At 41.8% G+C, this 27062-nt stretch overlaps 2 protein-coding genes across 2 annotated transcripts in view; both read left to right on the forward strand.

Moving 5' to 3' along the window:
* The first annotated feature begins 6613 nt into the window (after positions 1-6613).
* On the forward strand, positions 6614-19765 carry ZNF367 (zinc finger protein 367). Its single transcript, XM_077817452.1, has 5 exons — positions 6614-7183; positions 10018-10168; positions 15051-15170; positions 15531-15669; positions 17135-19765. Exons 1-5 carry the CDS (start codon positions 6854-6856, stop codon positions 17370-17372), a joined length of 978 nt encoding a protein of 325 aa, XP_077673578.1. The 5' UTR covers positions 6614-6853; the 3' UTR covers positions 17373-19765.
* A 5445-nt stretch (positions 19766-25210) lies between these two features.
* The window catches only part of SLC35D2 (solute carrier family 35 member D2), a 29083-nt gene continuing 27231 nt past the window's right edge, over positions 25211-27062 (forward strand). The window contains exon 1 of the mRNA XM_077817456.1: positions 25211-25697. Coding sequence (XP_077673582.1) covers positions 25561-25697 — 137 coding nt within the window. The 5' untranslated portion in view covers positions 25211-25560. The remainder of the gene's footprint in view (positions 25698-27062) is intronic.

Consider the following 27062-nt stretch of genomic DNA (forward strand, 5'->3'; position numbering starts at 1 on the left):
GTAAATGGAGTTAGGTGCAATGAAGAATTCTTGCATCCACCTACTACCACCTCTGGAGGGGGTGGTTATACTACTGCAACAGAAAAGCCCTTCCATCCGTCTCTGAAGTAAGGGTCTGTATTAGAGCGGAGCACCACAGCTGGGCCACTAACGCTGTTGTTGTATTCAGGGCCGGATTTCCAGTTAGTCACAGCACGCACGTGCCTAGGGGCACCTAGAAGTTAAAAATGGGTTAAAAGTTTCAGTTATTATGGAAAACACAAAGGTCAGCTGTAGGCAAAGGGGGTGCTGAAGATGCTGTGCCTAAGCGGGCATAAGGTGTAAACCTGGCCCTGCTTGTACTGCAAACGTACCCTCAGTAATAATAATTAGTCTGGTACTAAACTGGTAGAAGGTTGATGCTGCTCATCGTGTAGTATGTTATACCCAGTTGCATAGAAACTCTTTCCTTAACCTTTGTATTAGATAATTTTAATATTAGCTTTAATTTAAAAAATTATTCCTGTAAGATGCCATAGGTAAAGGGGGGTGTTACCTCTGCAAAGGTCAAAACAGAAGACTCCAGGGCACCCTTTCACATTAACTAATGAAATAGTACACATTAATTGAAGTCAATGGAGTTCTGGCCAATCAGGCTATGGCTGAATTTGGCTGTAAAACATTTACTATTCCTTTTCACTTACACGCATTAAAGGTTATGGTGCCAGCAAATGTAGCAGAGTGTAAAGCACAGGCATTTGTAATACATTACTTGATTAGTTTTTCTTTACACAACAATCCCAGCAAGCTGGCAAATGTGCAGACGCAATAAATGAGAAAATAATGCTATTATTACTCAAGAAATCAGTTGTTTTGGTTAGAGGATGGTTGGGGGAAGCAGAGAAAAAAAAAAAAAAGAATGCCTAATAGTTGTTTCTAGAAAGTCTAAAGGCTTCTGGTTGAAGTCTTCTGGATATCTTTACACAGTCAAGTTAAATTAACCATAAAACTGAAGGGCTGAAATTAGAGGTTAAAAGGAAGAAATAGGGATTCCTGATAAATATCCTCGGAGGTTGACCAAAATAGTGTTTTCTCCACCCGTCTTGTGAGGAACACAGAGGGCTTGACTTGGGCTAGGTAATGCCAGATTGCGACCTAGTTTTTAGACTGACATCTCAGAATTGCTTTCTTTAAGGGATTGTATACATGGAGAAATTAACCAGACTAGCTACTGGATGTGAATTAAGATAAATCCGGAAAAAAACCCACTTTTTCTGGAATAAGAGTGTCTACAGGGGGAGCTATTCTGGAATACCTATTGCACTTTCAGTTCCCCTATCTTATTCCAGAGTAACCTCCCCATATAGATAAACCATAAATCTCCTGCCCTTATGTTTTCAAAGAAAACGATGAAAAAACATAATCTGAGCACAAATCAGTGCAGTGTTCACTCTCTGCCTGCATCTGCTGATAGCATGAAAGAATAGCTCTAATGCGGTGTTGACTCAAATGCCCAATAATGAAAATTTAAATGTCAATGTTGTTAACTATTTCACTGCAAATCAAAGCATATATGAAAAAAGAGGAAGAATCATATTATTAAAGTTTGCACAATTCACTATAAATGTAATTTTATTTTCTTAAAACTTGGGCAAGTACTAGTACATTCTGTCCTGTGGTGCTAATAAAACAGATTAGAGAAGAAAGCATCTAAACCTCACCATGAGGAAGCCAATGCAGCAGAGCACCACTGGGCATCCAAGCTTTCTCAGACCAGCATACTGGCTGCCCTCACCTGCATTTACAAGGATTGAATGCACAAATCATATAAGTAGCCATGAAAATGTTTTAGTACACATGTTGCATGTTTTATTCTCCTAATAAAATCACCAACAAGGAATACAATTAGAGATGGGCCCGGTGGATCTGAAAATTTCTCTAAAGTTTGGCTTTGTTTGGATCTGACTTTCTGAGTCATTCTGTTTTAGAAAAGTGGCCTCCCACAAATCTCAGATCTGATGCTGAGCTTCACCACCTCTTAGGGTTCTTTGAATGTGGGGTTTTTGGTTCAGAGTCCCTTTTAAATAAAAAATACTAGAAATAATTTTAGTAGTAATTATCAAATATTATAAAATTAATAGAGATGGCATAGCACCACATCAGCAATGAAAACTTGTATCCCATGAAGTTGATGGCAAAGCTCTCATGTGGAAATTCAGTGTAGTTATATTCAAAATCAGAGAGAGAAAGCTGAGTTACTGTACTGTTAGTACTTCTGTGGTGCATTTTAGATCCCTGCATGGGACTATTCTTTAATCTCACTCCTGCTGTTATTGCAGCGGGTTGTGTGGGACCTACAGGATCCCAGTCCCACTGCAGGGCTCTAGTACATCTAGCCTGCGCCTATAGCCTGTCTGAAAACCTTGTTCTCCCCCTTGCACTCATCATCCTTACATTCCTAAACATGGCTCACATACTGCATGTTTAAGAGATTTTTTTTTTTTTTTTTTACTGCTCACAGTAATTTCCACTTGGCTGCTGTCTCGCTGGCAAGTGGTACACAAGTCCTCTTTGCGCTGCAAAAGCAATTTGAGACTCACTGTACTAGTTGAAGGAAGAGTGCAGATGGGCCAGCAGTGAGGGATGTTGGCAGAGCTTAAGGAAAATGGCACTAGTACTATAACTTTTTTGTTGGGTAACTGTGACAGATATGGAGTACTTGTGGCACCTTAGAGACTAACCAATTTATGTGAGCATAAGCTTTCGTGATGCATCTGATGAAATGAGCTGTAGCTCACGAAAGCTTATGCTCAAATAAATTGTTTAGTCTCTAAGGTGCCACAAGTACTCCTTTTCTTTTTGCATATACAGACTAACACGGCTGCTACTCTGAAACCTGTGACAGATATGGCAATATCCTGACCAAACCTTCTTAAATTAAGTTAAACATTATTGAATTAAGTATTTTTAGAACTCCAGTGTATTAAAAATGCAATTATATATTAGTGTGACATTGTATGAAACTTCTTTAAGAGGAAGACAGAATTAATACAATATCTGGGAAGTACTGAGGGCAGCAGAAAGTGAAAAGAGACCAGAACAAGAAGGCAAGACTGAACAGAAGGAAGGAAGGAGATGGGGTGCAGCAGAATTCTGGACTCCCCTTAACAGACACTGACTAGGGGACTTGTGGACTGAGGAGGACACTGTGGCAAGAATTTGTGTACAGGTTTTGTTGTTTTCCCACACAGCTGTGTATCTCTTGCTCTTGCTGCATAAAGTATGACTGGTTTAGAATGTCTTTTTCAGTCTGTATATTTTTGCTTTAGCTATCACATGTTCCTGAAGATTTAAACTGTACCAGTTTTCCCACAAAGTGGAGCTCTGCCTCTGGGAAAGGGAGTGCTTAAGCTACTGGAATGTAGAGGGTAAGCACTCGTCGTAGGGCCCTAAGGCAGCTGGGCTGTGAGCTCCCACATCCAGCAGGGGTACCAAATAGAGAGAGTGTGCCAGAAAGACTAATGGAAGAGATGACTGAAGCCTGCCCAGACAAAGGGAGCTTAAAAGCATATGGGTCCAGTGTGTAGGAAGTGAACCAAACACAGCAGCCTAGTGAGTGTCCAAAAGGGGGAGTTTGACCAGACCTATGACAATTAGTAAAAAAAGAATGCAATTATCCTTTTAGGTGTATACTGGATAAATTCAAATATACGGGTGTATCTATTTCCAAATCTTTTCTCTTCATTTGTTAAAACATTTTCTAACAATGCTGATTTTTTTATAAGCTGGATAGGTAGTATTTATTCTATATTAAAAATGAACAAGCTTCACAGGTTATGTCTTCATGCGTCTCAGGTCTGAACCCTTTTAAAAAAAACAAAACACTTCAAATGGATAAAGTAAAAGATGATACAGGCCCTGGATCTGTAATGCAATCTGCTAGTGTGGATTGCTGGATTCATGTGGAGTAGTATTAACTTCAATGAGAATCTTTTGGGATGTAGGTGTCCATGCTAGCAGCTGCTCAGATATGTTGGCAATGGTTAGATCGGTTCAACCAATTTTTTTTTTTTTTTTTACAAATGGTATAATGCTAAATTATCCAAAAGCAATTTCACTGTCTATATTCAGACAATTTATTGCTACTATTTACATATTAGTTGAAACTTGGGAATCTTTTTGGTTATACAGAATCATGTGTTCTCTTGTAAAGATGGAAATTTTATTACTAATTTATGTTTTGGAATACAAGGTGTGGGTTATACATGTGAAAGAAAGATCCCAAGTACTTTAATCAATGCTGGAGAACTTGTATTCAAAACAACATATTTTGGACACATCTACTGATTATTCCATATTGCGAAGATGGAATCAGTAACTGAATCAATAACAAATTGGATTAGAACCCTTCAATATGCTGTTACTAGGAAGATATATCAATGGACAAATATCAAGAAACTAACGCTGCAGCTATTTCTCTGCAAAATAACAATGCAAGAAATTGGCTACATGCCTAGAACTTTTAAGCATCACAGAATGGAACAAATGTCTGTACATTGATTAGGGTAGAAAGGTTAACTCACTCAGCAAATAATTTTCTTGATACAGATTACAAACGATGTTCACTTTAGCACACATGAAACTGTTAATGTGTAAAAAGAAAAGGAGTGCTTGTGGCACCTTGGAGACTAACAAATTTATTTGAGCATAAGCTTTCGTGAGCTACAGCTCACTTCATCGGAATCCAGCTTATGCTCAAATAAATTTGTTAGTCTCTGAGGTGCCACAAGTACTCCTTTTCTCTTTGTGGATACAGACTAACACGCTGCTACTCTGAAACCTGTTAATGTGTAAGGAAATCAAATACTAATAAAATTCCGTTGCAGCTATAGGTTACTTCTGATTCAGTACCAAATAAGAGTTCTTAATCATTTAGGATGCTCTAACTACAGTTGTACATCCCAGGGGCAAACTGTCCCCCAAGTATCACAAGGGCTTGTTTCTTGTTTCTGAAACTGACTTGCAGAACTTTAAAAAACGCATGTTAATTGAAACTGATGAAGACAGGGCAGATGATCTGACATGCCAGATATGTAGTATGTAGGAAATTATCCTGATTGGAGCCTTTAGATGCTATTGCAATATGAACAGGAGTAACTTTAAAATGCAATCTCTGTCTGTTTTGAGATATTTGACTTTTCAAGCTGAGAGCACAGGGTCTTCAAAGCACAGGCAGATTTTTTTTTTCCTTTTGATAATGCTGCTTTCATAGGACAATGGTTCTGCCACTTCAAAAGCACACACCCACTTCTTCCTGGAAGCATCTACAACGACTGGGCAGTTACCATCAACCAGTATATCGATGATAACTATTTACTCATCTAGTTAAAATGTTTGATTTTCTTTAAAACGAAGCTCTAAGAGCGTTGTAAAATCCGCCCTCCAGATCTCGGGGCAAACACAACATAACAAACATCCCCTTGGGGAACTTAGTCTTCCAATGTAGGCAGAGCGGAGAAGGACAGCAGTCCCGGCCTGGCCACCACAGCCTGCCAGGGCCTCCTCTTCAAGGCACGGCCCCCAGCGCGGAGAGACTCATGGGCGGGCCCGGCTCGCGGGTTGTCTAATGAAAGGCAGGTTCAGCCTTGCAGGTTGCGGAGAAAAGCTTGCAATGAAGAGCGCGCCCGCTGTCCTTGTTACGTCTCCTCCCGGGGAGCGCTGCTCACTCTGCCTGGGGCACTAGGTGCCCGAAACCAGCAGACGCGGCCACCCCCGCAGCACAAGGGCTCTATGCAGGAGGTGGCAAGGCTGCCCGCCGACCGCTGCGCCGGGTACGTCCCGGCGCCTGCAGCGGCCCATGGGCCAGGCGGTGCGTAGCCCAGCGCGGGAAAGCCGGGCTGCGCCCACAGCAGCAAGCGGCGCCTGGCACGGAGCGAGGCGGGGGTGGAGCTTGGAGCGTGCGGTCGCTGGCTTAACAGTGCTCGGGGAAGGGAGAAGGAGGAGCCGCCAGAGGCCCCAGCAATACCTCCGCCTACCCGCTTTAAGATGAACAGGTGTCACAGCAAGAGACGTCATAAATGGTGAAAGCGCGCGGGAAGCTATCTTCTGCCTCCATGATTGGCCAAAAGAATAAGACAACAACAGCGCCCGCCAAACTCAGCAACCCGCCCGGCCTCTTTACAGCCGACCATAAGGCCACGATGGCCCCGCCTCCTTCCTTCAGCGGCCCAATCAGCACCCGACCAACTCCGTCGGAGCGGCGCCCCTAGTGCAGGGCGGAGCATCGCTGCAGCTGGCCCGCGATCCCAAGAAGTTTCGAATTCTGTAGGCCGGAGAGCTCTCCCGCCAATGGCGGGGCCTGGATGTGACCGGGCTCCACCCACATCCCGCCCCCGGAGGCGTGGCCCGCCATTTTCTCACAGATGATTGCCTGAACTTGGCTGTCACTCCATTATATATCAACGGGATTCGGTGATTGGTTCCGCCCAGGCGCGAAATGTAACGCGGGAAAATCTTGGGCTCGGCAGGGGCCGGGCTGCCTGCAGACTCGGAGGGGTTGCGGCGGCGGCGGCGGCTCGGGCTCTGTTGTGACCGAGGCCAGGTTGGGGAGCCGACGCCGCTGCAAACGAGAGGCGCGCAGGTGTGGCCCCTTCTCCGCGGGCTGCTGCCATGGCCGGCGGCCGCCGCTGACACCGCGGCTCAGCAGGTCCGCGGCCGGAGCGGAAGGGGAGACCCGGAGAGGACCGGCTGGCGATGAGTGGCTGAGGCGGATCGGGCGGTGACAGGCGGCCGCAGGGTGAGATCTCGGCGCCCGGGAGAGCGGGCCTGAGCCGCCACAGAGATTCCCCGCCCCGCTGTCTGCGAGGGGCTAGCGATGGCGGAGAGGCCGCCCCCGGTGATCTTCTGCCAGGACTCCCCGAAGCGGGTCCTGGTCTCCGTTATTAAAACCACGCCGATTAAACCGTCCCGGGGGGGTGAGGAGCCGGCGCCCCCACCGCCCGTCCCCACCAGCCCCGGCTTCAGTGACTTCATGGTGTATCCCTGGCGCTGGGGGGAAAACGCGCACAACGTGACCCTCAGCCCCAGTAGCGCCGCCGCTCCCTCCTCCGTCCAGCAGCCTCGAGGGGGGGTGGTCAGAGCCTCCAGCGGGGAGGATGAGGAGGCGGGCAGCCCAGATAGCGGCGGCGGCGGCAGCCACCTGAAGGTGAGTTCGAAGGGAGCATGCCAGGGAGCTGGGCACGATGGGGTTAAACCCTCGCCGGGCCCATAGGATGGGGGAGGCGCTGCCGCCGCGGGGCGCTTGCGGGCATCGGTGAGGGCGGGCGCCGGGCGTCTGTCCGGTTTAAAAGGTGAATCTGTGGCCACCACCCCCGATTTAAAGTGAAGTCACTTCCGGGTGCAGCTCGTGCGCCGGTGACGACACATTCGCGCGCCAAAATTATACCCGCCAGACGCTCGCTCGCCGTTTGCCTGTGTCATATGCTGACAGGGGAGGGCGCGACAGCGTTCCAGCTCCACTTTTGTGCGCAGGCGCCGTGCGGTATGTCAGCCTATAAGCCTAGGGTTCTGCTGGGGGCAGGGCTGCCTGCAGTCTGGGCATTCGGGGTCTGGGGCGCGGAGGTCGGGGCTGGGAGCAGAGCTGCGGGGAGCGTGGCCCAGTGACTTGACACCCCTCTCAGTAAACTCTCGGGCATGGGGGTTACATGTGGTAGAATTTCACCTGTTCGCAACTCGTGGCCCTTTGCAGCCTCTGCAGTGCAGCCCCACCCCGCACAGTGCTTGTGTACAAATGCTCCGTAAGACGCCAGCTGTGTCTCGCCGATTCCAGACCACATGCTCAGCTTCCAAGTAAAAATGCTTCTCCAAACTGACAACCCAGCAAAGCCAGCCTGGCCCTGAGAGTCCAGCTGTGCTCTTACTTCCCACCCTCAGCCTTAGTCACAACTGAATCTGTTTTACCGCAACCCCAGCCAAGGTGTAGAGTGTGAGGAGGTAATTTGGTCGTTCAAACTTCCTCTAAACTCCTGGTTGCAGTCGAGGAAATGTAGATATTTAAATACATGATCCTTCTGCACATTGGCTGGCTGGCTGAGTTCTTTCAAGATTCAGGCCCCTCTAAAACAATCTTTTACTTCATTTATATCCCAGTGTTAATATAGGAACCCTTCAAAAAGGGCATTACTAAAAATATTAGTGATAAAAATCAGAGGGGTAGCTGTGTTAATCTGGATATGTAAAAGCAGCAAAGAGTCCTGTGGCATCTTATAGACTAACAGATGTATTGAAGCATAAGCTTTCATGGGTGAATACCCCCTTCGTCGGATGCATGTAGTGGAAATTTCCAGAGGCAGGTATAAATATGCAAGCAAGAATCAGGCTAAGGATAACGAGGTTAGTTCAATCAGGGAGGATAAGGCTCTCTTCTAGCAGTTGAGGTGTGAACACAAAGGGAGGAGAAACTGCTTTTGTAGTTGGCTAGCCATTCAGTCTTTGATTACAGCGACTCTTTGCTGCCTTTAGTGATAAAAATGTAAATAGCAACTTAGCTGAGTTGTATAAGTCTCAGAACAATACATTCCAAGACTTCTTGTGTATTACTTACATTCATACAAATGCTATTGCCACGTCTTTTCTGGACCTGAAGTTTAAAAATGTGCTCAAATCAATCTGTTAGCTGACAGAGGACTATGCATGATGTGGTAGTTCTCTTTCCTTTTCACAAGTGGAGCTGTTCAGTCCTGACAAATGTTGCCTCTTGTTCTGTTATGCTCAGTCTAACTGATCCAAAGTTGGAATGGCCTTTATACTTTCAATTATAATTTCATGGTGTCAGTAGTAGGGAAAGGGAGAAGTTTAGCGGGAGGAGACTCTCAATCCTGACACTCCCTGAGATAGGAGCTAAGTGACTTAGTCTAATATATTTTAAAAGTTACAAAAAAAAGTTTGGCTCTTTCCAAAATATTCTAGAATATCATATAATAGTCTTCCCTCTGCCACAATGATAGTGCTGTGCAAGTAGGTTTCATCATAGGAGGTGAAATCAGTGATGTTTTTATTTACACTGTATTCCTCAATCCTTGAACAAGAGTACTCAAGCAGCACACAGGTTTCAGAGTAGCAGCCGTGTTAGTCTGTATTCGCAAAAAGAAAAGGAGTACTAGTGGCACCTTAGAGACTAACCAGCTTATTTGAGCATAAACTTTCGTGAGCTACAGCTCACTTCATCGGACGCATTCAGTGGCAGCACACAGGCAATCCTCTTTTTCAGGAATCTAAGCCCAAACACCAATGCCTGGGACAGAGTTGCTCCCTGGAAACCAAGAATTCTCTTTCCTTAAAGAGATTAAGGCAGAGAGCAAATTGTGCTGCTGCTTGCAGTGGCTACCCCAAAAAGAAATTACATCACCAAATTAAGAACAATGTAACGTTTATTTGAAGATTGAACAGAGCTCATATGCTGAGAACATTTTTTTTTTTTTTAAACTATGTAATAGGGCCATCTGGTGACTCCTACCATAAAATAATTTAGAGTGCCAGATATACCCTGACTTCGTATTTGTTGTGCTTTCATGATATACTTATTTTTAAACAATAAACTGGTTCAAGAGTTAATGTTAAATCGAGGTAATCCCTGGGTCCAGCTCTTTCACTCTTGCACGTCTGTGTGTGTGTGTGTATATATATAACTTGAATGCTATTGTGTTTATGCAATGACATCATGTTTCTAGTATCTAATTACTTGTGTTCTTTAAAAATGACATTTAAGCTGGAGCTTTGTGATTAACTTGTTTTCAGGGAAGAATAGTTGCTATGGATTTAAATCTCTTGATGTGGTTCTTTTAATGTTTGATGAATAATTACGATGGAGGAAAATAAAAGCTATTAAACTGCATTTTCCTGATGTGTTGGTACATACTTTCGAGAAACAGAAAGTTCCTGTTTAGAAAAGCTTCCCTTGGACTGAATCATTTGTCTGCAAGTACTATATTTTTTTTAAACAAACTGCACGGTTTCTTAACAGTGTGGGTTTTTTGATAGGATGGTATTAGACGTGGCCGACCAAGAGCAGACACAGTGCGAGATCTAATAAGTGAGGGAGAGCATTCATCCAGCCGAATCCGTTGTAACATCTGCAACAGGGTGTTTCCACGAGAGAAATCTTTACAGGCACACAAAAGAACTCACACTGGTAAGTGAAAGGAATGTAATGTTGTGCATAGAAAAAATATTTATCAAGTAGTTAAGATTTTAGCTTGGAAGTTCTTCCATTCTTACAATTAATATTCTGGTCTAGTTATTGAATGGACTACTTTTTTCCCTGAGGTCTGTTAGTGTGGTCAAAACATTGTTTAAATTTATCTTTGTGTAACTGCTTGTGTTTATACTGGAGTAATTGTGGCAGAGCAACCAGCATTGCTGTGATAAAAGGAAACATTTAGAGATTGTTTCCCTCTGCTTTAGTGACATGTTACACTTAGTAACTGAAAAAAAGGAGGATTTTTTTTCTTGGTTTTACTCTATATATGATGGTACTTTTCACTTTCTTTTCTCTGTTTCCCTCTTGTGTGGGTCTTTCACACAACAATGGAAGGGTGAGTGCAGAGAAGGAAAATGTTAATAAAGCCATAAAAATTGTCGGGGAGCTTTAGGCCAGGTATTATTATATTTTGAGCTTAAAAAAAAAAAATTGACTAGATTTAAATAGAGCTTGCCCTCTCTCATTTTCTTCATAAACACAAAAAGAAGGGGTGGTAATTATTTGATGATGTAATATGTTTCTGGGTTAAATTTAAGGATAAAATTTCTTCCTATGAGTAGTTATTTAATAATTGTGTAGCTAACATGCATTTAGATTAGGGGAGATCAGATTTTTTTTTAACTTTATCTAGATGCTCCGTTTTGCTCAGCTCTTGGCTGTTAGGGGGGAAAAAACTGCTGACTATTTTAACACAGACCTTTGACCACCGAACTGCATCTTTTTGGGGAAAAATAATGTAAGAGTGTTACAGAAAAATGGTTAATTCTTTGCTAAAACATTATGCATTGACAAACTGGACCCATCTTGCCTTTGAAAAGGAGATTCATTGTTCCCTTATACTAAGCATAATTGAACAGATTTTTCTTATGTACATGACATTGTATTCTGCAATAAAATGTCACAATAATTGATAATACCTTCAAAATAACTTGCCTCCTGTGGTTTATTTTTCTGGATCAAATAAGGCAAGTCTGCCTATCTGCCAGTATTAAACGCCAATTTCTCTATTCTTTTTTGGTCACACACAAGATGTCCTTGTATTTCATTTTCCTCAGTAACTTTAAACTTCCATCCCTGAAGTGCTAACCGATTCAGATTGTCTTAATGGAAAACTCGTTGAGTCAGATACATCTTTGGTGATGATACTCCATTGACTTATATAGATTTACTACGGTACTAGATTTGGCCAGTTAGATCTCACGAAAAGACTATTTGCCCATTTCATCTACTTTTGAAATTTCCCTGTAGAATAGGAAGGCAGAAATTATTAGCTGTATTTATTATTTGCAGATTTGTCTTCAGCTGACCTAATATTCTGCCTCTAAATCCTGATGTCCTTTCTTAGGCAAACTCCCATTGACTTTAGTGGTAGTTTGCCTGCATAACTGAAGGTCTTAACACATTTCTGTAGACAGCAGGCAGCAAATAGCTGGGAAGAGAAGAAAATCTGAAGTTTTTTTTGCAGCCTTCCTGGAACTGCCCCTCCTAGCCCTAGCTATTAGGGCTCTGTAAAGGACAGAAGCCTTCTTGGAGACATTCTACCATTGGTTGGGTCGCATATGACTGCTTAGTAGTAGCTGTCAGAGGCTTTGGAGAGGCAGGAAATACAGCTTAACGCTGTAGTATTGCTTCCCCTAAACCTTCACAGTGAAATTTGAAGCAGGGCAAGGTTCATCACCATAATGAGTAGCATATTGCCAACCCCATTCACAAGTCACTATGATTCTCCATCCAAATCCATATCAAGCTCTTGCTTCTGTGCAAGTCCAGGAAATGCTAACCGTGTTGTGGAGGCAACAACCCCATTTTCTCCTGGAAAGGGTAGGATCTGTGGATTTCTGTGCATGGATCAAGGGTGATCGGGCTCCATTTATGGACCTCAGGATTTGGCCATAGGCTAGGGACTTAGGCCCAGATCCCCAAAGGTATTTAGACTCTTAACTTCCATTGTAATCAGAGCTTTATTTCTGAAATGTTAGCAATACTGTTTCTTTTGGTCAGTATTCTTTTGGCCAAACAGTATTTGTTTAGTATCACCTAGTGGTGGAATTGTGAACAGTGCTACAGATTTTGAACATAACTTCAGCCAAGTGCCGCCCTTCATGTACTAGACAAAAGGGGTGGCTCCAGCCTCTTCCCAGTGCAGGGCTGAGGTTGGCTAGAATGAAAATTGAGAGGGCGGGGGCACTATACATGCTGTGGGCACACATGCTTGCTTATTTTTTAACAATATGCACTTAAATGTGTGTTTTATCTGTTATCCTCAGAAGGGGAATAAAAATATAAACAGATTGATTGGTTTTAAACTTCATCTGTAGCAGCTCACCTGTGCAACATTTATTTACAGAAAACCAACAGGAAAAATAATTAAGCCAATAAACTAATAACTAACAAATGCAAACTTCTGGGGGAAAAAATCACTGGTTAAATAATATTAATAGCTAATTACTTTAAATTGGAGAAAGTACTGTATTATATTTCAAAATTCTGCCATTTTCACATGGCAAAGTAAGATATTTGGAGACTCAGAGCCATGATACAACTCACGCTGCAGTCAATCTGGAGCAGGGGGCCTCAGTGCAAGAAAGAGATAACTGAACACACAGGTGCTATAGAAGGCATTACCTGAACACCACCTGCTCTGTGCTCAGTCTTTAGCAACGGGAAGAGGCAGTGGGTGGGAAAGAGAATGGATGCTGGTTCTATGTCGCTCCTGAGCCCAAGCCAGATTGCAAACCAAAACGTTGTCGGCCTAAGCCAGAGCATGTTCAGCTGCAGCAGGCATGTGGAAGGAGCCACACTGGGGATGTGAACCATGTAGGGAGGAAGGAGGGGTGCCATTTCAGATGGGGGGCGGACTTTTACTGTGATTCCAGGGGCTACTTAAGTACCCGAAAACTCCAGGGTTGTGTTTTTTTTTGCAGATAACTTAGAAATGAATTGATAGGAGCAGTGTATCTAATTCCTATATAAAGAAAGAAAAACATATTTAAAAGCCCCTATTAAAGCCATATTTTAAGTTTAGAAAAATTAGGAGATAATACAGCAAGATAATTTCAAACCTTGAGGTATAAATTTTGGAGCCTTAGGACAGATATCAGAAACACAAGTTAGATGCTTTGTACGCATCTATAGTAGAGATAAATAAAATCTGCTTATTTTCTCTAAAAGACCTACTCTGTGTTACTGCCATTATCTACTCTATTTTAATCAATTATTTTTTTACTCCACTAAAAACACATTTAATTTTTAACGTGATTGTTTTTTTCCTTTTATTAAGGACAAGAATTTATTTTTCTAATTATTTTGGCATTTATGTTTACTGATCACAATCATGTATGTGACTCACTAACATTAGACTCCATTACCATTAGTATCAGACTTGGAACTGCATTTATTTTCGTACACATTTTAAGTTACGTTACAAATATAATTAAAAATAAAAATTGAAAAAAGTGACCATCTGCACAATGTTTAAAGTTATTAGTTCAGTTCATTTTTTTAAACTTGTACTGCTAAAGTGAGTACAAGCTAAATTTGCTTTCTAGAAGGACACTATTTGATTGTACCATTTTAAATAATTAATGACAAAGCACAATACGGTAAAAGTAACGATAATTACTCCAGCCAGGGCAGGTTAGGTATTTTAGAACTCACTACTCAAAGGATTAAATTTAAGCATAAGAGAAATAAAATTATGAAATGCACAGTCCAGTCAAAAAAACTAATTTAACAGTACTGTAATCTTTAATGAACTTTGAAAGAATGAAATTATAGAGAATATATGTGCATTGTGCATTTTGACAGAAAGTACCAAGAAATAATAATAGTGTGTGTGTGTGTGTTGGAGGGAGTATATGAGAGACTGTGTGTGCCTGTGAGTGCACTGTCTCTTTAAGCTGAGCACTCAAGAGCCTGAACAATTGTTCAGTGCAGCAGCTGCAACTCCCACTCCTGAGCCAGAGGCACCAGCACAGACAGGCTCCGTCCCCCCAGCTCAGCAGAGATCCACTCAGGCACAGCCACCTCTAATATCGGGCAAGCTCCCACAGCATCCTGCCAGCCATGAATCAGCTTCCCAAAGAAGGGGAGACTGTCAAGACAGCAGCTGGGTGGCTGGAGATTGTTGGCTGCTGGCCAGGTGCCCAGTTTGGGGGGTGGGGGGGCTAAGCCAAATTTTGGAGTGGCTGTAGCCTCTGCAAGCCCCCCAAGCCCTCCTCCTGCTAGAGAAAGATTAAATCAGTCACCCCGTAATATAAACATTTGTGCTTATGCATGAGGATTCCTACATTTTACCACAACGTAATCACTTCTGCTGTGTTAGGGACACTCAAATCTCTGTTTTGTTTGAAAATTACTTCTGTTATAAGTAACACCTAAGATTGTTGCAACTGAAAGTTACTAGAGAATATTTTTTTCTGTAGTCGCTGTTTACTTTGTGTTAGATCAGTTTATTATTCCTTTATATTGTCACTTTGTTTCTCATTTGTGTGGGTCTTTTTACATAGTAACATGGGAAAGGCTGTGTAAATTGCAAAATATCATTGTAAAATCACAACTGTCAAGAGAATTAGGGCAAGTGTAGCACCTAAGACTACTTAAACACTAACTCAGTTGACTAAATTTCAATTTGATGTCCTTGTGGAAGTGGATTTTTGCAGTTTCTGGGCTACCATTATCTTTCCACAAAGGATTTTTTTTTCATCATTGATTTAGGGGATCCTCAGCAGAAACACTGAGCCATGGACCATCACTAGATGGTGTCCAGACTTTCTGAATTTATAACTCTTAAAATTCTACTCAACTTTTTTAGGTGAAAGGCCTTATTTGTGTGACTATCCAGATTGTGGGAAAGCCTTTGTTCAGAGCGGGCAGCTCAAAACACACCAACGTCTTCACACAGGAGAAAAGCCTTTTGTCTGCTCAGAAAATGGTAAGCCATCAGAAAATAACTGGCAGTATCTAGAGCATGGGCAAGTTTCGCAGTAGTATTAGTACTACTATCTACATGTGCCCTGGATCTCCATTTTAGATAATCTTTTAAAAGGGGGGAAAATAAATCTGTGTGCAACCACATAAACATTTGTCAGTTTAAAAGCAAAGTTCTTAAAAGTATAAGCAGGTTGTTTAAAAAATTACTTAATTTTTTGATTATGGGGCATTCTATGGTGAATTGAATCCAGATTTTAGAGTGGGAAGAAAGTTAATTTAATAATGACTTAGTTTCTTAAATTTTGGGCTTACATGTTGGACAACTGCTTTTCTTGATTATTGTCCTTGCTTTTTTATTAAGGATGTTTAAGCAGATTCACACATGCAAACCGTCATTGCCCCAAGCATCCCTATGCAAGACTGAAGAGAGAAGAACCCACAGGCAGACTGAGTAAAAAACAAACAGCTGACAATAAAGCTGTTGCTGAGTGGCTAGCAAAGTAAGTTCTCTTAAACTGTGACCATCTAGAATTATTTATTAAGATGCTGAGAGCACTGAGATTTGAAATGTCAGTAGAAGCCAAAAACTTTTACACTCATGGTGTTTTTTGTCATCTCAGACTATTTTTAAATTCCTGTTGAATTATAATACTTTTTATACAACCTTTATGTGAAACAATTTTTAAAGACTCATCATTATTTCTCTGGGTCTTATTCACCTTGGCAGTTCTCGAATGTATCGATTCCTTCACACCCATGCCACAAGAGACTTAATCTAGCAAAGGGCGTATCCATAGAGCCTCTAAGAGAATTAAAATTGTCATCAGTATCAAATACGGACTTGGTACTTTTCACTGGCACAACCACCCCAAGTCAGACTTCTTCTTTTAGGCACTTCTTGTGACAGTTTCTCAGGAAGTTCTTAATATTCCCTCCGTGATTACACAGATGTCTCATTTTGATGAATGTGCTACTGCATGCTGTATAAAAGCATTGTACTCTGAAGATGATACAACACACTTCCTCTGTTCTTCATTTTCTCTTCAGGTTGAATGATTCAGCTGTTCCCTAGTGTGCTATTTGTTTAAATTCCAGAGGTTAGAATTAACTTCTCTAGTGGTAGTTGCTTCTGCTTTTTTTCTCATTGGGATGGATTTTTGATTTTTTCCTTCTCATCTGTTTTCCCTTCTCTATACGATTCTCCCTTTGAGTGGCTCTTTGCTTATTACAGCAGCTGTTAATACAGTGCTTTCCTTTGGTGCTGCAGTGTTCATTGTGTTGAATACGCATGTATGAGGGAAGGTGGTGGTAGGTGTAATAAGAGCTGACTCTCTCTTTGGAGAGAGAGAGTGGTCTTGTAGTGGACTGGGACTTGAGATTTGAATTCAGTTCCTGACTGCCACAGACTTCTAAGCTAGTCTTTTAATCTTAGTTTCTGAGACATTAAAACTTCTATCTGTAAAATGTGAATAACAATACTCCCTATCTTCCTGTCTTTGGAACAGTGTACATAGGGTTGTGGTGGATCCTCCATCACTAGCAACTTTTAAATCAAGATTGAGTGTTTTCTAAAAGATATACTCTAGTTCAAACAGGAACTATTTCAGGGAAGTTCTCTGGTCTGTGTTTATTAAGGAGATCAGACTAAATTATCACAGTGGTCCTTCCAGGCCTTAGAATCTATGATGGAGGTGTGGGAACAACATATAGAAAGGATTGGGGGGGAGGGGGGTGGTGGGAGGGTGTGGACAGGGAGCTGAATACTGAATCATCTTCCTGAGGTGGAAAGCCTTCTGTTTCTTTAAATACCACAAAATAGGGGCTGAGAAATTAGCAATTGGAATGAAATGAATGATCCAATCATGTTTTAAGATTCTGGTTTGGAAGATTCTTGTCAGCTTTCAATGAAACTTGTTGGTCAAGTTGGATGATGCTTATAAACTATGTAAAACTTTGACTTCACAGGTATTGGGAGACAAGAGAACAGCGCACTCCTACTCTGAAAAGCAAAACAGCTCAGAAAGCTGACCAGGAACAGCAAGATCCCATGGAATATCTTCAGTCTGATGAAGAGGATGATGAGGAAAAAAATAGTGCTCCCTCAGCTGCCCGCCGTCGTCTTCAGGAGCAGCGTGAACGCCTGCATGGTGCACTGGCTCTTATTGAGCTTGCAAACCTGGCTGGAGCACCACTGCGACAGTAGCATAGGAACTGAATCTGCCAGTATATAAAATGTACTGCCTGGTGGTACTTAAACAGTTAGATCCTGGGCATAAGCTAAGCACCTTATTTGCTTGTCATAGGCTGCTATTCTGTAGAATTTATGAAGAATGTTGTTGCCTCACAAGATGGGGTGAGAGAATTGCACTTTTTTGTATGGTAAAAGACAGATGTAAAGTTTTTAAGTATTTTGTAAATATGGGACTGCACAATGCAGGGTCGACAAATTGCATATTGTGGAAAGTTAGATTTTTTGCAAGGTTAATTCATTCATTTGAAGCAGTTCTCACAGGAAGCACTTTCTGAACATAATGCTTGTATGAATAGGAGAATTGTACAGTTAACAAGAGGAGGATTATTTATCTGACTATTTAAACAAAATTACATTTAGTACGTTTGATAATACTGTAAGCAGTGATGCAACCAAGTCTTCAATGGCAATATATTTTATCTGGTATCACTGAGAAGAGGGCAAAGGTTCTAACTTGTGGCGGCAAAGAAACTAGTTACATAGAAACTATAAGAGTTCAGGATCTTCACTGTGACTGCCGACTGCCCAAAGTATGAGACTGACTTCGCTATCGTATTTTAGACTTAAGATTTCAGTAGAATCTCTTGGTCTGAGTAGCACTTGTTATTCCTAGCACGTGATGTTGGGAACTTTTGCACATTGTCAGGCTTATTTGAAAATGAATGATTAGTCTTGCAAAGTCTAGACATAAAGGTAACAATTGGTAATATTTCTCAGATATTTTGGACCCTGTAATGAGATTTGGCACTTGTTTTGTTAATAAAGTGGGTATTTACAGGGTGGTATTGATTTGTAGTAAACTATTTAGACCTCTTATTAGCTAACACTAAGTTTTAAAGTTCTGCTTTTATATGACTATTAGCAAATAGAAGCCTCCATATTCTTTTGTTTTAAGTGCATAAAGCCACCTTATTGCTTTACTTCAGGATAAGATGTCAAGTTTGTGTTCACTAAGTGTAGTACAGCTATCAGTTAAACACTGCAGAAGAATACTTGCTGTTCAACTAGAAAATAGGCTTCAGAGATAGTTGCAAGTGTGTTTAAATTGTGTGGTTTCATATATCTTTCCCAAATAAATGAAGTTATAGAGCACTGCTTAGTGATCTCAAGCACAAACTGAAAAGTAAGGTTAGCAGTACATCCTCATCACCTCATGTTTTGTATTGGTTTTATCTGACTTACAATACAACAGGCTTGTCTCATGGTCTTATTTTGCCTTTCTTTTGAGCAGCATATAACCAGACATGTGTAATATGCTAACAGATGATAAAAAATTTGTTGAATTGAGCATGCCCAATTCACCAAAGTTTTTATATATAAATATTTTAATGTTGGGCTGCTGGTTTAGTGATAACAACTGGATTTTTTTGTTAATATCTTCCAAATTTATTGACCTACTGCTTCTGTAGTTCATAACATTACCCAGGCTATAGACTCTTCCCTCTTCATTTTTTTTTTAAACTGATTAGATGAGGACAGATGTTTCACAAATATAACATGATTATAGTAGAGAATGCAACTCTTGAATTCAGTTTTTCTAATAACTGATTCCTATAATGGCATGAATTTTATTAACCTGGTACATGTCTACAATTGTGTTGGTGCACTTAACTGAATAGTGGTCAGAGAGATTCTAACTTTTAAGTGATGGTGATTTTTAGATTTACCAATGCGGTTCTTAATTTCTTGTGTTCATTTCCTTGTTAATTTATTTGGCCTCAAGCTTTTTTTAAAAAAAACATTAAATAAAGCAAAATACTCTTCTGTGGCCACCTGGGATATTCTAACTACATACAACTACTTGGCAATTCAAAGGCAGTAGCTGTAAAACCTCTAAGACTAACAGTGTTGGGCCCTAATCCTTCAAGTGGCTGGACATGGGCAGACCTCCTATGCATGCCCACATAGAGCACTGCTGACTTTATAGGCACTCCATGTGGGCACAGGGATCTGTTAGTAGCCAGTTGCAGAAATCAGGACCATGTTTTGGGGTTGGGGAGGAGAACCAGTTTCCCCAATCAATTGTAAAAGGTTCAACACATTTATAGTACTGGAAGAAACTTTATACAAATTATTCAATACATTGAATTTGGTCTAACTAAACACGTTCAAGCAGCTTAACCTGTTTTGTATATGTTATACATTTTGGGAAAATACCAACTAAAATTGTTTGAGGTGTTGAAGACTGCTTTTGGAGTATTTCTTAACATAATTTTGAAATGTTCTGTGCTGCATAAGTGTCAGTTGTAGTTTGGCATGATTTAACAGCAAAAGAATAAAAGTGCTGTAATTTTCATAGGTGCTCCAAATAAAAGTTGGTTTAATTTTAAGTTTAAAATCCAAGTGTTAGCAGTGGTAATTTTTGATCATGTTTTTAACTGTATTGTGTCAAGCTAGTTGCTCTTGACTCCCACAGTTCAATCACTTTATAACTGTTCCTTGACTCTTTTTAAGGGTTTATTGGCCTCACCAATACATTCTTGTTGTAGGAAAAAAAAATTACTCTTGCTGTTTACTTCCTAATCTCCTAACTTGAAATTGGTTTCTGAACCTTATTACTGTACTTGATGAGTTCAAGATAATTCACTTCAATGAGAATCCTGTTTGGAGTAATTATGGTAGCCCAAAATGAATAAACATGGCAAGAATACGTTTTCTTGAAGTAGTCCAAGCTCGTGAAGTGTCCTACTTCATGACCAACAATTCAGTTTGCAGTTGATCTGTTCATTTTTATGTTCTTATTTTTTGTCAGACATGGTATGTGTGAAAGAGCTTATCAGCAGGGTAGATTTGATTTAAATCAAATCTATTTAAATCACTAGGCAGGAAGACTCAATTTAATCATGGATTACTACATAAAAGTGAATTCTTGTTGGTTGTTATAACCTAGAGAGATGTAGGTTTCATTTTTAGGAGGTACACACTATACATTTTTAAAGTGATTTATTTTGAAAACTTTTTAGACTAGTTTTACAGCTATATCAGAAAATGAATGATTGTTTGGTTATTTCATTTACCAAAGGTAATTGAAGACGATATCTATGAAGTCATTGGGAGGTGAACTATCTCCAATTCAACAGGTTAATCAATATTTGGAGGATTTTCTTGCCATGCTGTATTAGGAGGAGAACATCACCAGACAGACCTTTTAAATTGTTTTATTTAACTAAAACAACAATGTTATGTATTCTTGGTTTTTGTTCAACAGCAAGCATAGAATTTTAACAAAACAAGCATGTGAATTTTTGAATTTAAACATTCAAGTTTTTTTAAATCAGGTTTGTTTTTGTTTAACTAAAATAGTTAAATGAAATATTAAAAAAACAAATTAAATGGACTGTCAGCTAAGTCAACATAAGAAGCTTAAAATATTGGCTTCTGCAGCTAACTCAGTCATCTTCACCTTCATTTTCCTGTTCATAGTCTGGAAAAGAAAAAAAAGCTTTCCTGCTTTTTCGGGTCCCAACCGATTTCTCAATTTGGAATGAATTAGTCCAAAGGAAGAAAATATTTTTTCTATACTGGTAGAAGAAGCAACTGCTGTTAAAAGTGAGACTATCACTTCAACAGTCTCTGAATCCAAATGCTTAAGTGACTTCCACTAGTTCACTGGTGTGACTTTCTCTAAAACATCAGCAAACAAATTTCCTGAATTGTTCTTATTTCCAAACTGTTTTTTACGGCCTGCTGCTATTATAGGTTTTCCCTTCTAGTGAGAGAACGGTATGCTAGATCTCAAATCAATGAAGGCTACACTCAGAAAGACCTCAAGACTCCTGGAACATGCTGCTCAAACGGTTTCACTTTTGTTTCTACTGCCTGTCCCTCCCTTTTCACGTTTTATCCCCCGACTTCTCCTTGTCCAGATCTATTCTGCCCCAACAATCTTCTATTCATTGAACTTTTTGAAATTTTGCACTTTTAGAGAGAGGTAAGGGATTGATTGTGTACATAAATTTGCAGAGGGACAATAGGGTTGAGGTCTGTTATTTCTCACCTCTATATACTTAACAGCAAAAATGTTTTAAACAACCATGTTTATCTCTGGAGACACAAATCCACAGTTTCAGAACTGCAAAACTAAGCATCTCTGATGGTATCTTCTAGACTGAGCACTGAGTCCCATTTGGTAGATAGAAAGATTAACCTAAATACAATCTATACAGAAGCCTCCGTAATCCCATAAAATTGGGTCCCTAATCCATGAACTATTGAAGCTCATTTACAAACCTTTTCTTAAAAACATTACATGAATATATTGTCTCAGACTATAGAATTAGAATTTATAATCCCTATTCCATGATGAGATACATTAGATAGGTTTTTTCCTCAAAAAGCATTTTATCAAAAAAATCTGATTTTAATTAAAAAAAACATTGATTTTTATCCACCCTGCTTATTAGTATTTTAGATTAAGGTAAACTATGGACACTAGAAAACTAATGATATACAACTGGAATTGTCCTGCAACATTGTCCAGAATACTTAAGTGGCAAGACTGATGAAATTATAGTTTGTGTTATTAACCAGACTTCTATACTTGGTTCTCTGAGGGGACAAAATTGGTAAATAAAAGCATTGTTAAGGAAAATGAAATATTTTATAAAGATGATTTCCTCTCCTGAATGAGCAGGAGGAAAGTTCATGTTACCTTGAAGTGACTTTTTGTAAGTTATTACCAAGAGTGGCAATTGGCATGTGGCCTACCCACAAGAAACTGAATGGAGATCACTGAAAAATCTGAAAGTAACCACTCCTGTGCCCTACTGATCAAATCCATAGCTGAAACAATTACCTAAAATGAGCAATCTGCTTAGCTTTCTCACGAGGGGGCAGAACCTACCTAAAAGTCTAACCCTGGAATTTGTGTACGCTGTCTCTTTCTAACAGGTGCTCTTTTGTGAGAATCTTGCATTCCTATACAACAGGCTGTACAAATACTGTACAGGAAATTGCAGAATTGAGTCTTATTTGCATGACAGTACCACCTGAAGAAGTGTAAGCTCAAAAGCTTGTCTCTTACTCACAAAAATTGGTTTAATAAAAGATATTCGCTCACACACTTTGTCTCTCGAGTACCACTTAATCACATTTGTGAAGGTAGTGATACAATTTAGCATTATCAAATGCTTTAAGTGGACAAGAGAGTGCATGTAGATGAGCAGAGCAGTATATGAATGTCATCAGCATATTAGTATTCATATATCAGCAGCCCAATAGACAAGATTTCTTTCATATCAAATTAGCAAGAATGAAAGCCAAGAAGACTTGGAGATTTTGATTAAGTGTAATATACATGTTACACAATGAAAGTGGCCTATGCAGTTATACTGGGGACCAGTTTGGTAATGCAGAATGATGGCCTTCTGAAATAAAAGGGCTTTAGAACAAAGACCAGAGTAGCCCACTGAAGCAGCATGTAAGAAAGTCTGTTTCTGCAGACCTGGCCTCTATTCACACTGTACTTTGAGGCAGCTGGTGGTATCACTGTTTTATTACATTAAGAATTATAAATGTTTACAATTTTGGTTTACCTCAATTTGTGCTCAGGGTAGTGAAAAGACTACCAGTGAGATGACCTGTTTTTAAAAAAGTTGAAATTGCTCATTAAACATATCAAAAATAGTAAGTGTAATTACTTTTTTGGAAACTTAAAGTATCTTTGACCTTTGAGAAGTATGACCTTATCTACCATGAGAAAGTTGCACTGATTTATCTTCAAAATGTTTTTAAACTGATTTAGTTAATCTGGTGCAAAGCCCCATGTTGATACTCTTATTTCAGTCTGAGTAGTTCATTCTGATTTAACTTAAAACAGATATTAAATAAACTTTCGCTAAACTGAAATAAGTGTCCCACACGCCGCCTTGGTTTAACTAAGGGCATGGCTACATTTGCAGATGTAGAGCGCTTTGAGTTAAACCCGCCTTTGGAGAGCGCAGTAGGGAAAGCGCTGCAGTCTGTCCACACTGACAGGAATAAGCGCACTGGAGTGGCCACATTTGCGGCACTTGCAGCAGCATTGGGAGCGGTGCATTATGGGCAGCTATCCCACAGAGCACCTCTTCCCATTCTGGTGCTGTGGTTTGTGGGAAGGGGTTGGGGGGTGCAGGGCATTCTGGGTCCTGTCCCAACACCCCGTGATCCATTGGTTTGCATCCCAGCAATCCCTGTGTTTCTGTCCACATTTGGCACCATCTTTCAACGGTTTTTGTACTGCACGCTCTGTCTTCCCTTTCGGTCTGCAGGAATGGAGCCCGAACTGCTGAGGAATATGCTGACGAGTCTCACCAGCACATCACGTTTGGCAGTTGAGTTATTCCTTATGATCCAAAGTGACAGTGAGGGCTCTGACGATATCGACTTGAGTAATGCATATGACACGAGTTTGCTTGTGGCATTCACAGACATGCTCACCACCGTGGAATGCCGCTTTTGGGCTCCGGAAACAAGCACTGAGTGGTTGGATCACATCGTCATGCAAATCTGGGATGACAAGCAGTGGCTGCAGAACTTTCAGATGAGAAAACCCACTTTCATGGGACTGTGTGAGGAGCTCACCCCCCACCCTGCGGCGCAAGGACACGAGATTGAGAGCTTCCCTGACGGTGGAGAAGTGGGTGCAATCCAGAAGCTGGCAACTCCAGACAGCTACTGATTGGTTGCTAACCAGTTTGGAATGGGAAAGTCGACTGTTGGAATCGTGTTGATGCAAGTTTCCATCATGTCCCTTGATATCTGCCCGAAGGTATCGTAATTTCTACGGCTGGAGCGCAGCTGGGACTGGACAGCTTCCTCCCCCCAAACACTGATGAGGTCCAGCACCTTGCCATTGTTCCATACTGGGGCTTGCCTGGCGCATGGAGGCATGGTCACCTGGAAAGATTCACTGAAAGCACTCCACGCCTGGCTGAGCAAACAGGAAGGGGATTTTCAAAATTCCCAGAGAATTTAAAGGGCGGGTCTGATGGTTGGTCACCTGAGGGCAGGGCAGTAGAGTTCAAAGTGATGACCAGAGTGGCTAGCACAGGCATTGTGGGACACTTCGGGAGGCCAATCACAGCGCACTATAGGACCAGGGCGTCCACACTGGTGCCGCGGCCGCTCCAGGCGGGATGCAGCAAACGTTATTCCACTCGCCGAGGTGGAGTACCAGCGTCAGAGCGCTCTACGTACCTTGCCCGTGTGGACGGGTAATGAGCTAGTGCGCCAGGGGCTCCTTTATTGCGCTGTCACTCGCAAGTATAGCCAAAATAAGTTTCAAAAACACACCTTAAGTTAAATGGGTGCAATTCTTGTGTAGAGAAAGCTTAAATATTCAATCATTGCTTTTCAAATTCTTTATATTTAATTCATGTTTAACACTGGTGAGTATATACATAGTATATATTTCTAGCCACTCAATTCATCCTCAGAAACAAAAATTATTATATACACTTGTGGCAATCACTAAACTCTAGATTTGCACGTCCTTTTCCATTGTGGGGTTTTGGGGTTTTTTTTTTAAATCATAAGTACAGGCCCCATGCTTACATGCACCTTTATGTGCATCTCCCACAGACGTAGGAGTGAACATGTATCTTCGAGAGAGAGGAACAAATTCGGAAGGCAAAGAAGCCCACCTGGCTGGGACGCGGGAGGAAACCACTCAGCTCGCGTCTCTCTCCAGTGCGGGGCCGGGACTGCTGAGGTGCGAGTCTACCCAACTTTTCCAGGCTACAGCCTACGAGCTGGAGCTGCTGTTCTCGGCACCTCCCTGCTGCTTGGCTCCCTCCACTCCGGGGCTCAGCCTGAATCGGTGCAGCGGGCAGGGCTGGCATCCGGCAGCGCACCTGAACGATGGGACCGTGAGCCCGGGCGCGCCCTGCCCCAGCCACACGCCTCCGAGGCGTCAGCAGGAGCGAGACGGGGCAGCAGCGAGGCGCCCGCCTGCGGAGGGAGGGGACTGGCTGGGCGCGAGCTCTTCCCGTCTCGCTGCCCTGGTGCTGAGGAAGGAGGGGCTGGGGCGGCGGCTCTTGCCCTGGGTGCTGCTGTGGGACTCTCCCCCCCGGGCGGCGGGCATGTCCGGCGGCGCGCCTCGCCGCTCTCCAGGGGCTGGGTTTTGTCGTCCGCGGCCCAGGCACGTTGCACGTACGAGGAGATGAGCGCTCAGCAGGCCGACGAGGAGCCGGCTGGTGCCGCCCACCCGCCGCTGCTCAGGCTGCTTTCCGCCTTCTTCTATGGAACCTGCTCTTTCGTGATCGTCCTGGTGAACAAGACCGTGCTGACCACTTACCGGTGAGACGAGGGGCCAGGGCTCCCGTCCCTCTGTCCGGCTCCTCCCCCGCTTCACTTCCTCCGCTCCCCCTCGGAAAACGCCGCTCACGCACACACGCAATATGCCGGCTGCAAAAGGAATATTTATGCTGGGGCTGGCCCTGAATCCTCCAAAGCTGGCGCGGGAGCCAACCCCAATCCTAGCTGCTGCCCCCCCCCGGCTTTCTTAGTCCTCCGTCCTGTCTGCAAATCCGTGGGTAGGAATAGCCAGCTTTTGGAGGGGCCCTGAAAAAAGACATTTTGCATTGACCAGTCACTACGACGCTGTCATTCTTAGGATTTAGACTGCAACTCATTTGTGTTATATGCTTGCTTGTTTACTTTAACCTGTAAATAACTCTAATTTCTTTTTCTTAATAACCCTGTAGTTAGTTTATTACTGAATTGGCTACAAGGGTTGTCTTGGTGTGAGATCTAAGATACCAATTGACCTGGGATAAGTGACCTGTCTCTTGGGACTGAGAGCAACCTGAATATTTTGTGCTTTTTGGTGTTAGTGACTATTTATCACTAAATCCAGCTTGCCTGGGTGGCAAGATAGACTGGAGAGCCTAAGGGGACTGTTTGTGACTCCATGGTAAGACAGTTATAGTGATTCAGGAGTTCAAATTATTTACCAGGTTGGTAAGAACTAATTATAGAACATACCACCAGTTTGGAGTGTCTACCCTGTTTTTGACAGTCTGCCCTGAGGTAGGCACTCACAGTTGTGAGCCACTCCAGACAGCTTGACAATAGTAATACACTTACAAATGGTCAAGCACTCCCTGAAACTGACATTTACAAAGATCCAGGCGGGGAGTGGTTAATCCATTTAATTTTAGAGTAGATTTACTTCCAATATGCACAGATAATGAAAGCAGTGCAGTAAAAAATAAGGGTTTTTTATTGCTTTGTCCCCCTCAAAATTTTATCATAATGTTTTTTCAGAAATGTCGACCATCTCCATAGCTGGTCAAAACCCACCTGAAACCGTCAGGCAAAATTTAGGCTCTTTTGAAAATTTCTGCTTAAGTGACTTATTTGAGGTCACAGAGGGAGTCTGAACCCAGATCTCCTGAATTCAGTTCCAAAACAGATCCTTACACATAAGATCATTCTTCTACCTACATGCTCACAAAAAACCTCAGGGCAAATTGAAGGCCTATGTCCTACATTGTGGCTCACTAACACAGATCCCTGTGACCAATGGAATCCCATTGATTTGATTAGAAAACAAAATCAAATACAGAATTAAGCCCAGTTCAAGTAATAGAACAAGTCTAATAAAAAATTAATAAAAAAAGTGAATAAAGTCAGCAAGTGAATATGATTATTAGTGTTGTA

This window comes from Eretmochelys imbricata, chromosome 5 (assembly GCF_965152235.1).
Source record: "Eretmochelys imbricata isolate rEreImb1 chromosome 5, rEreImb1.hap1, whole genome shotgun sequence".
NCBI classification, from domain to species: Eukaryota; Metazoa; Chordata; order Testudines; family Cheloniidae; genus Eretmochelys; species Eretmochelys imbricata.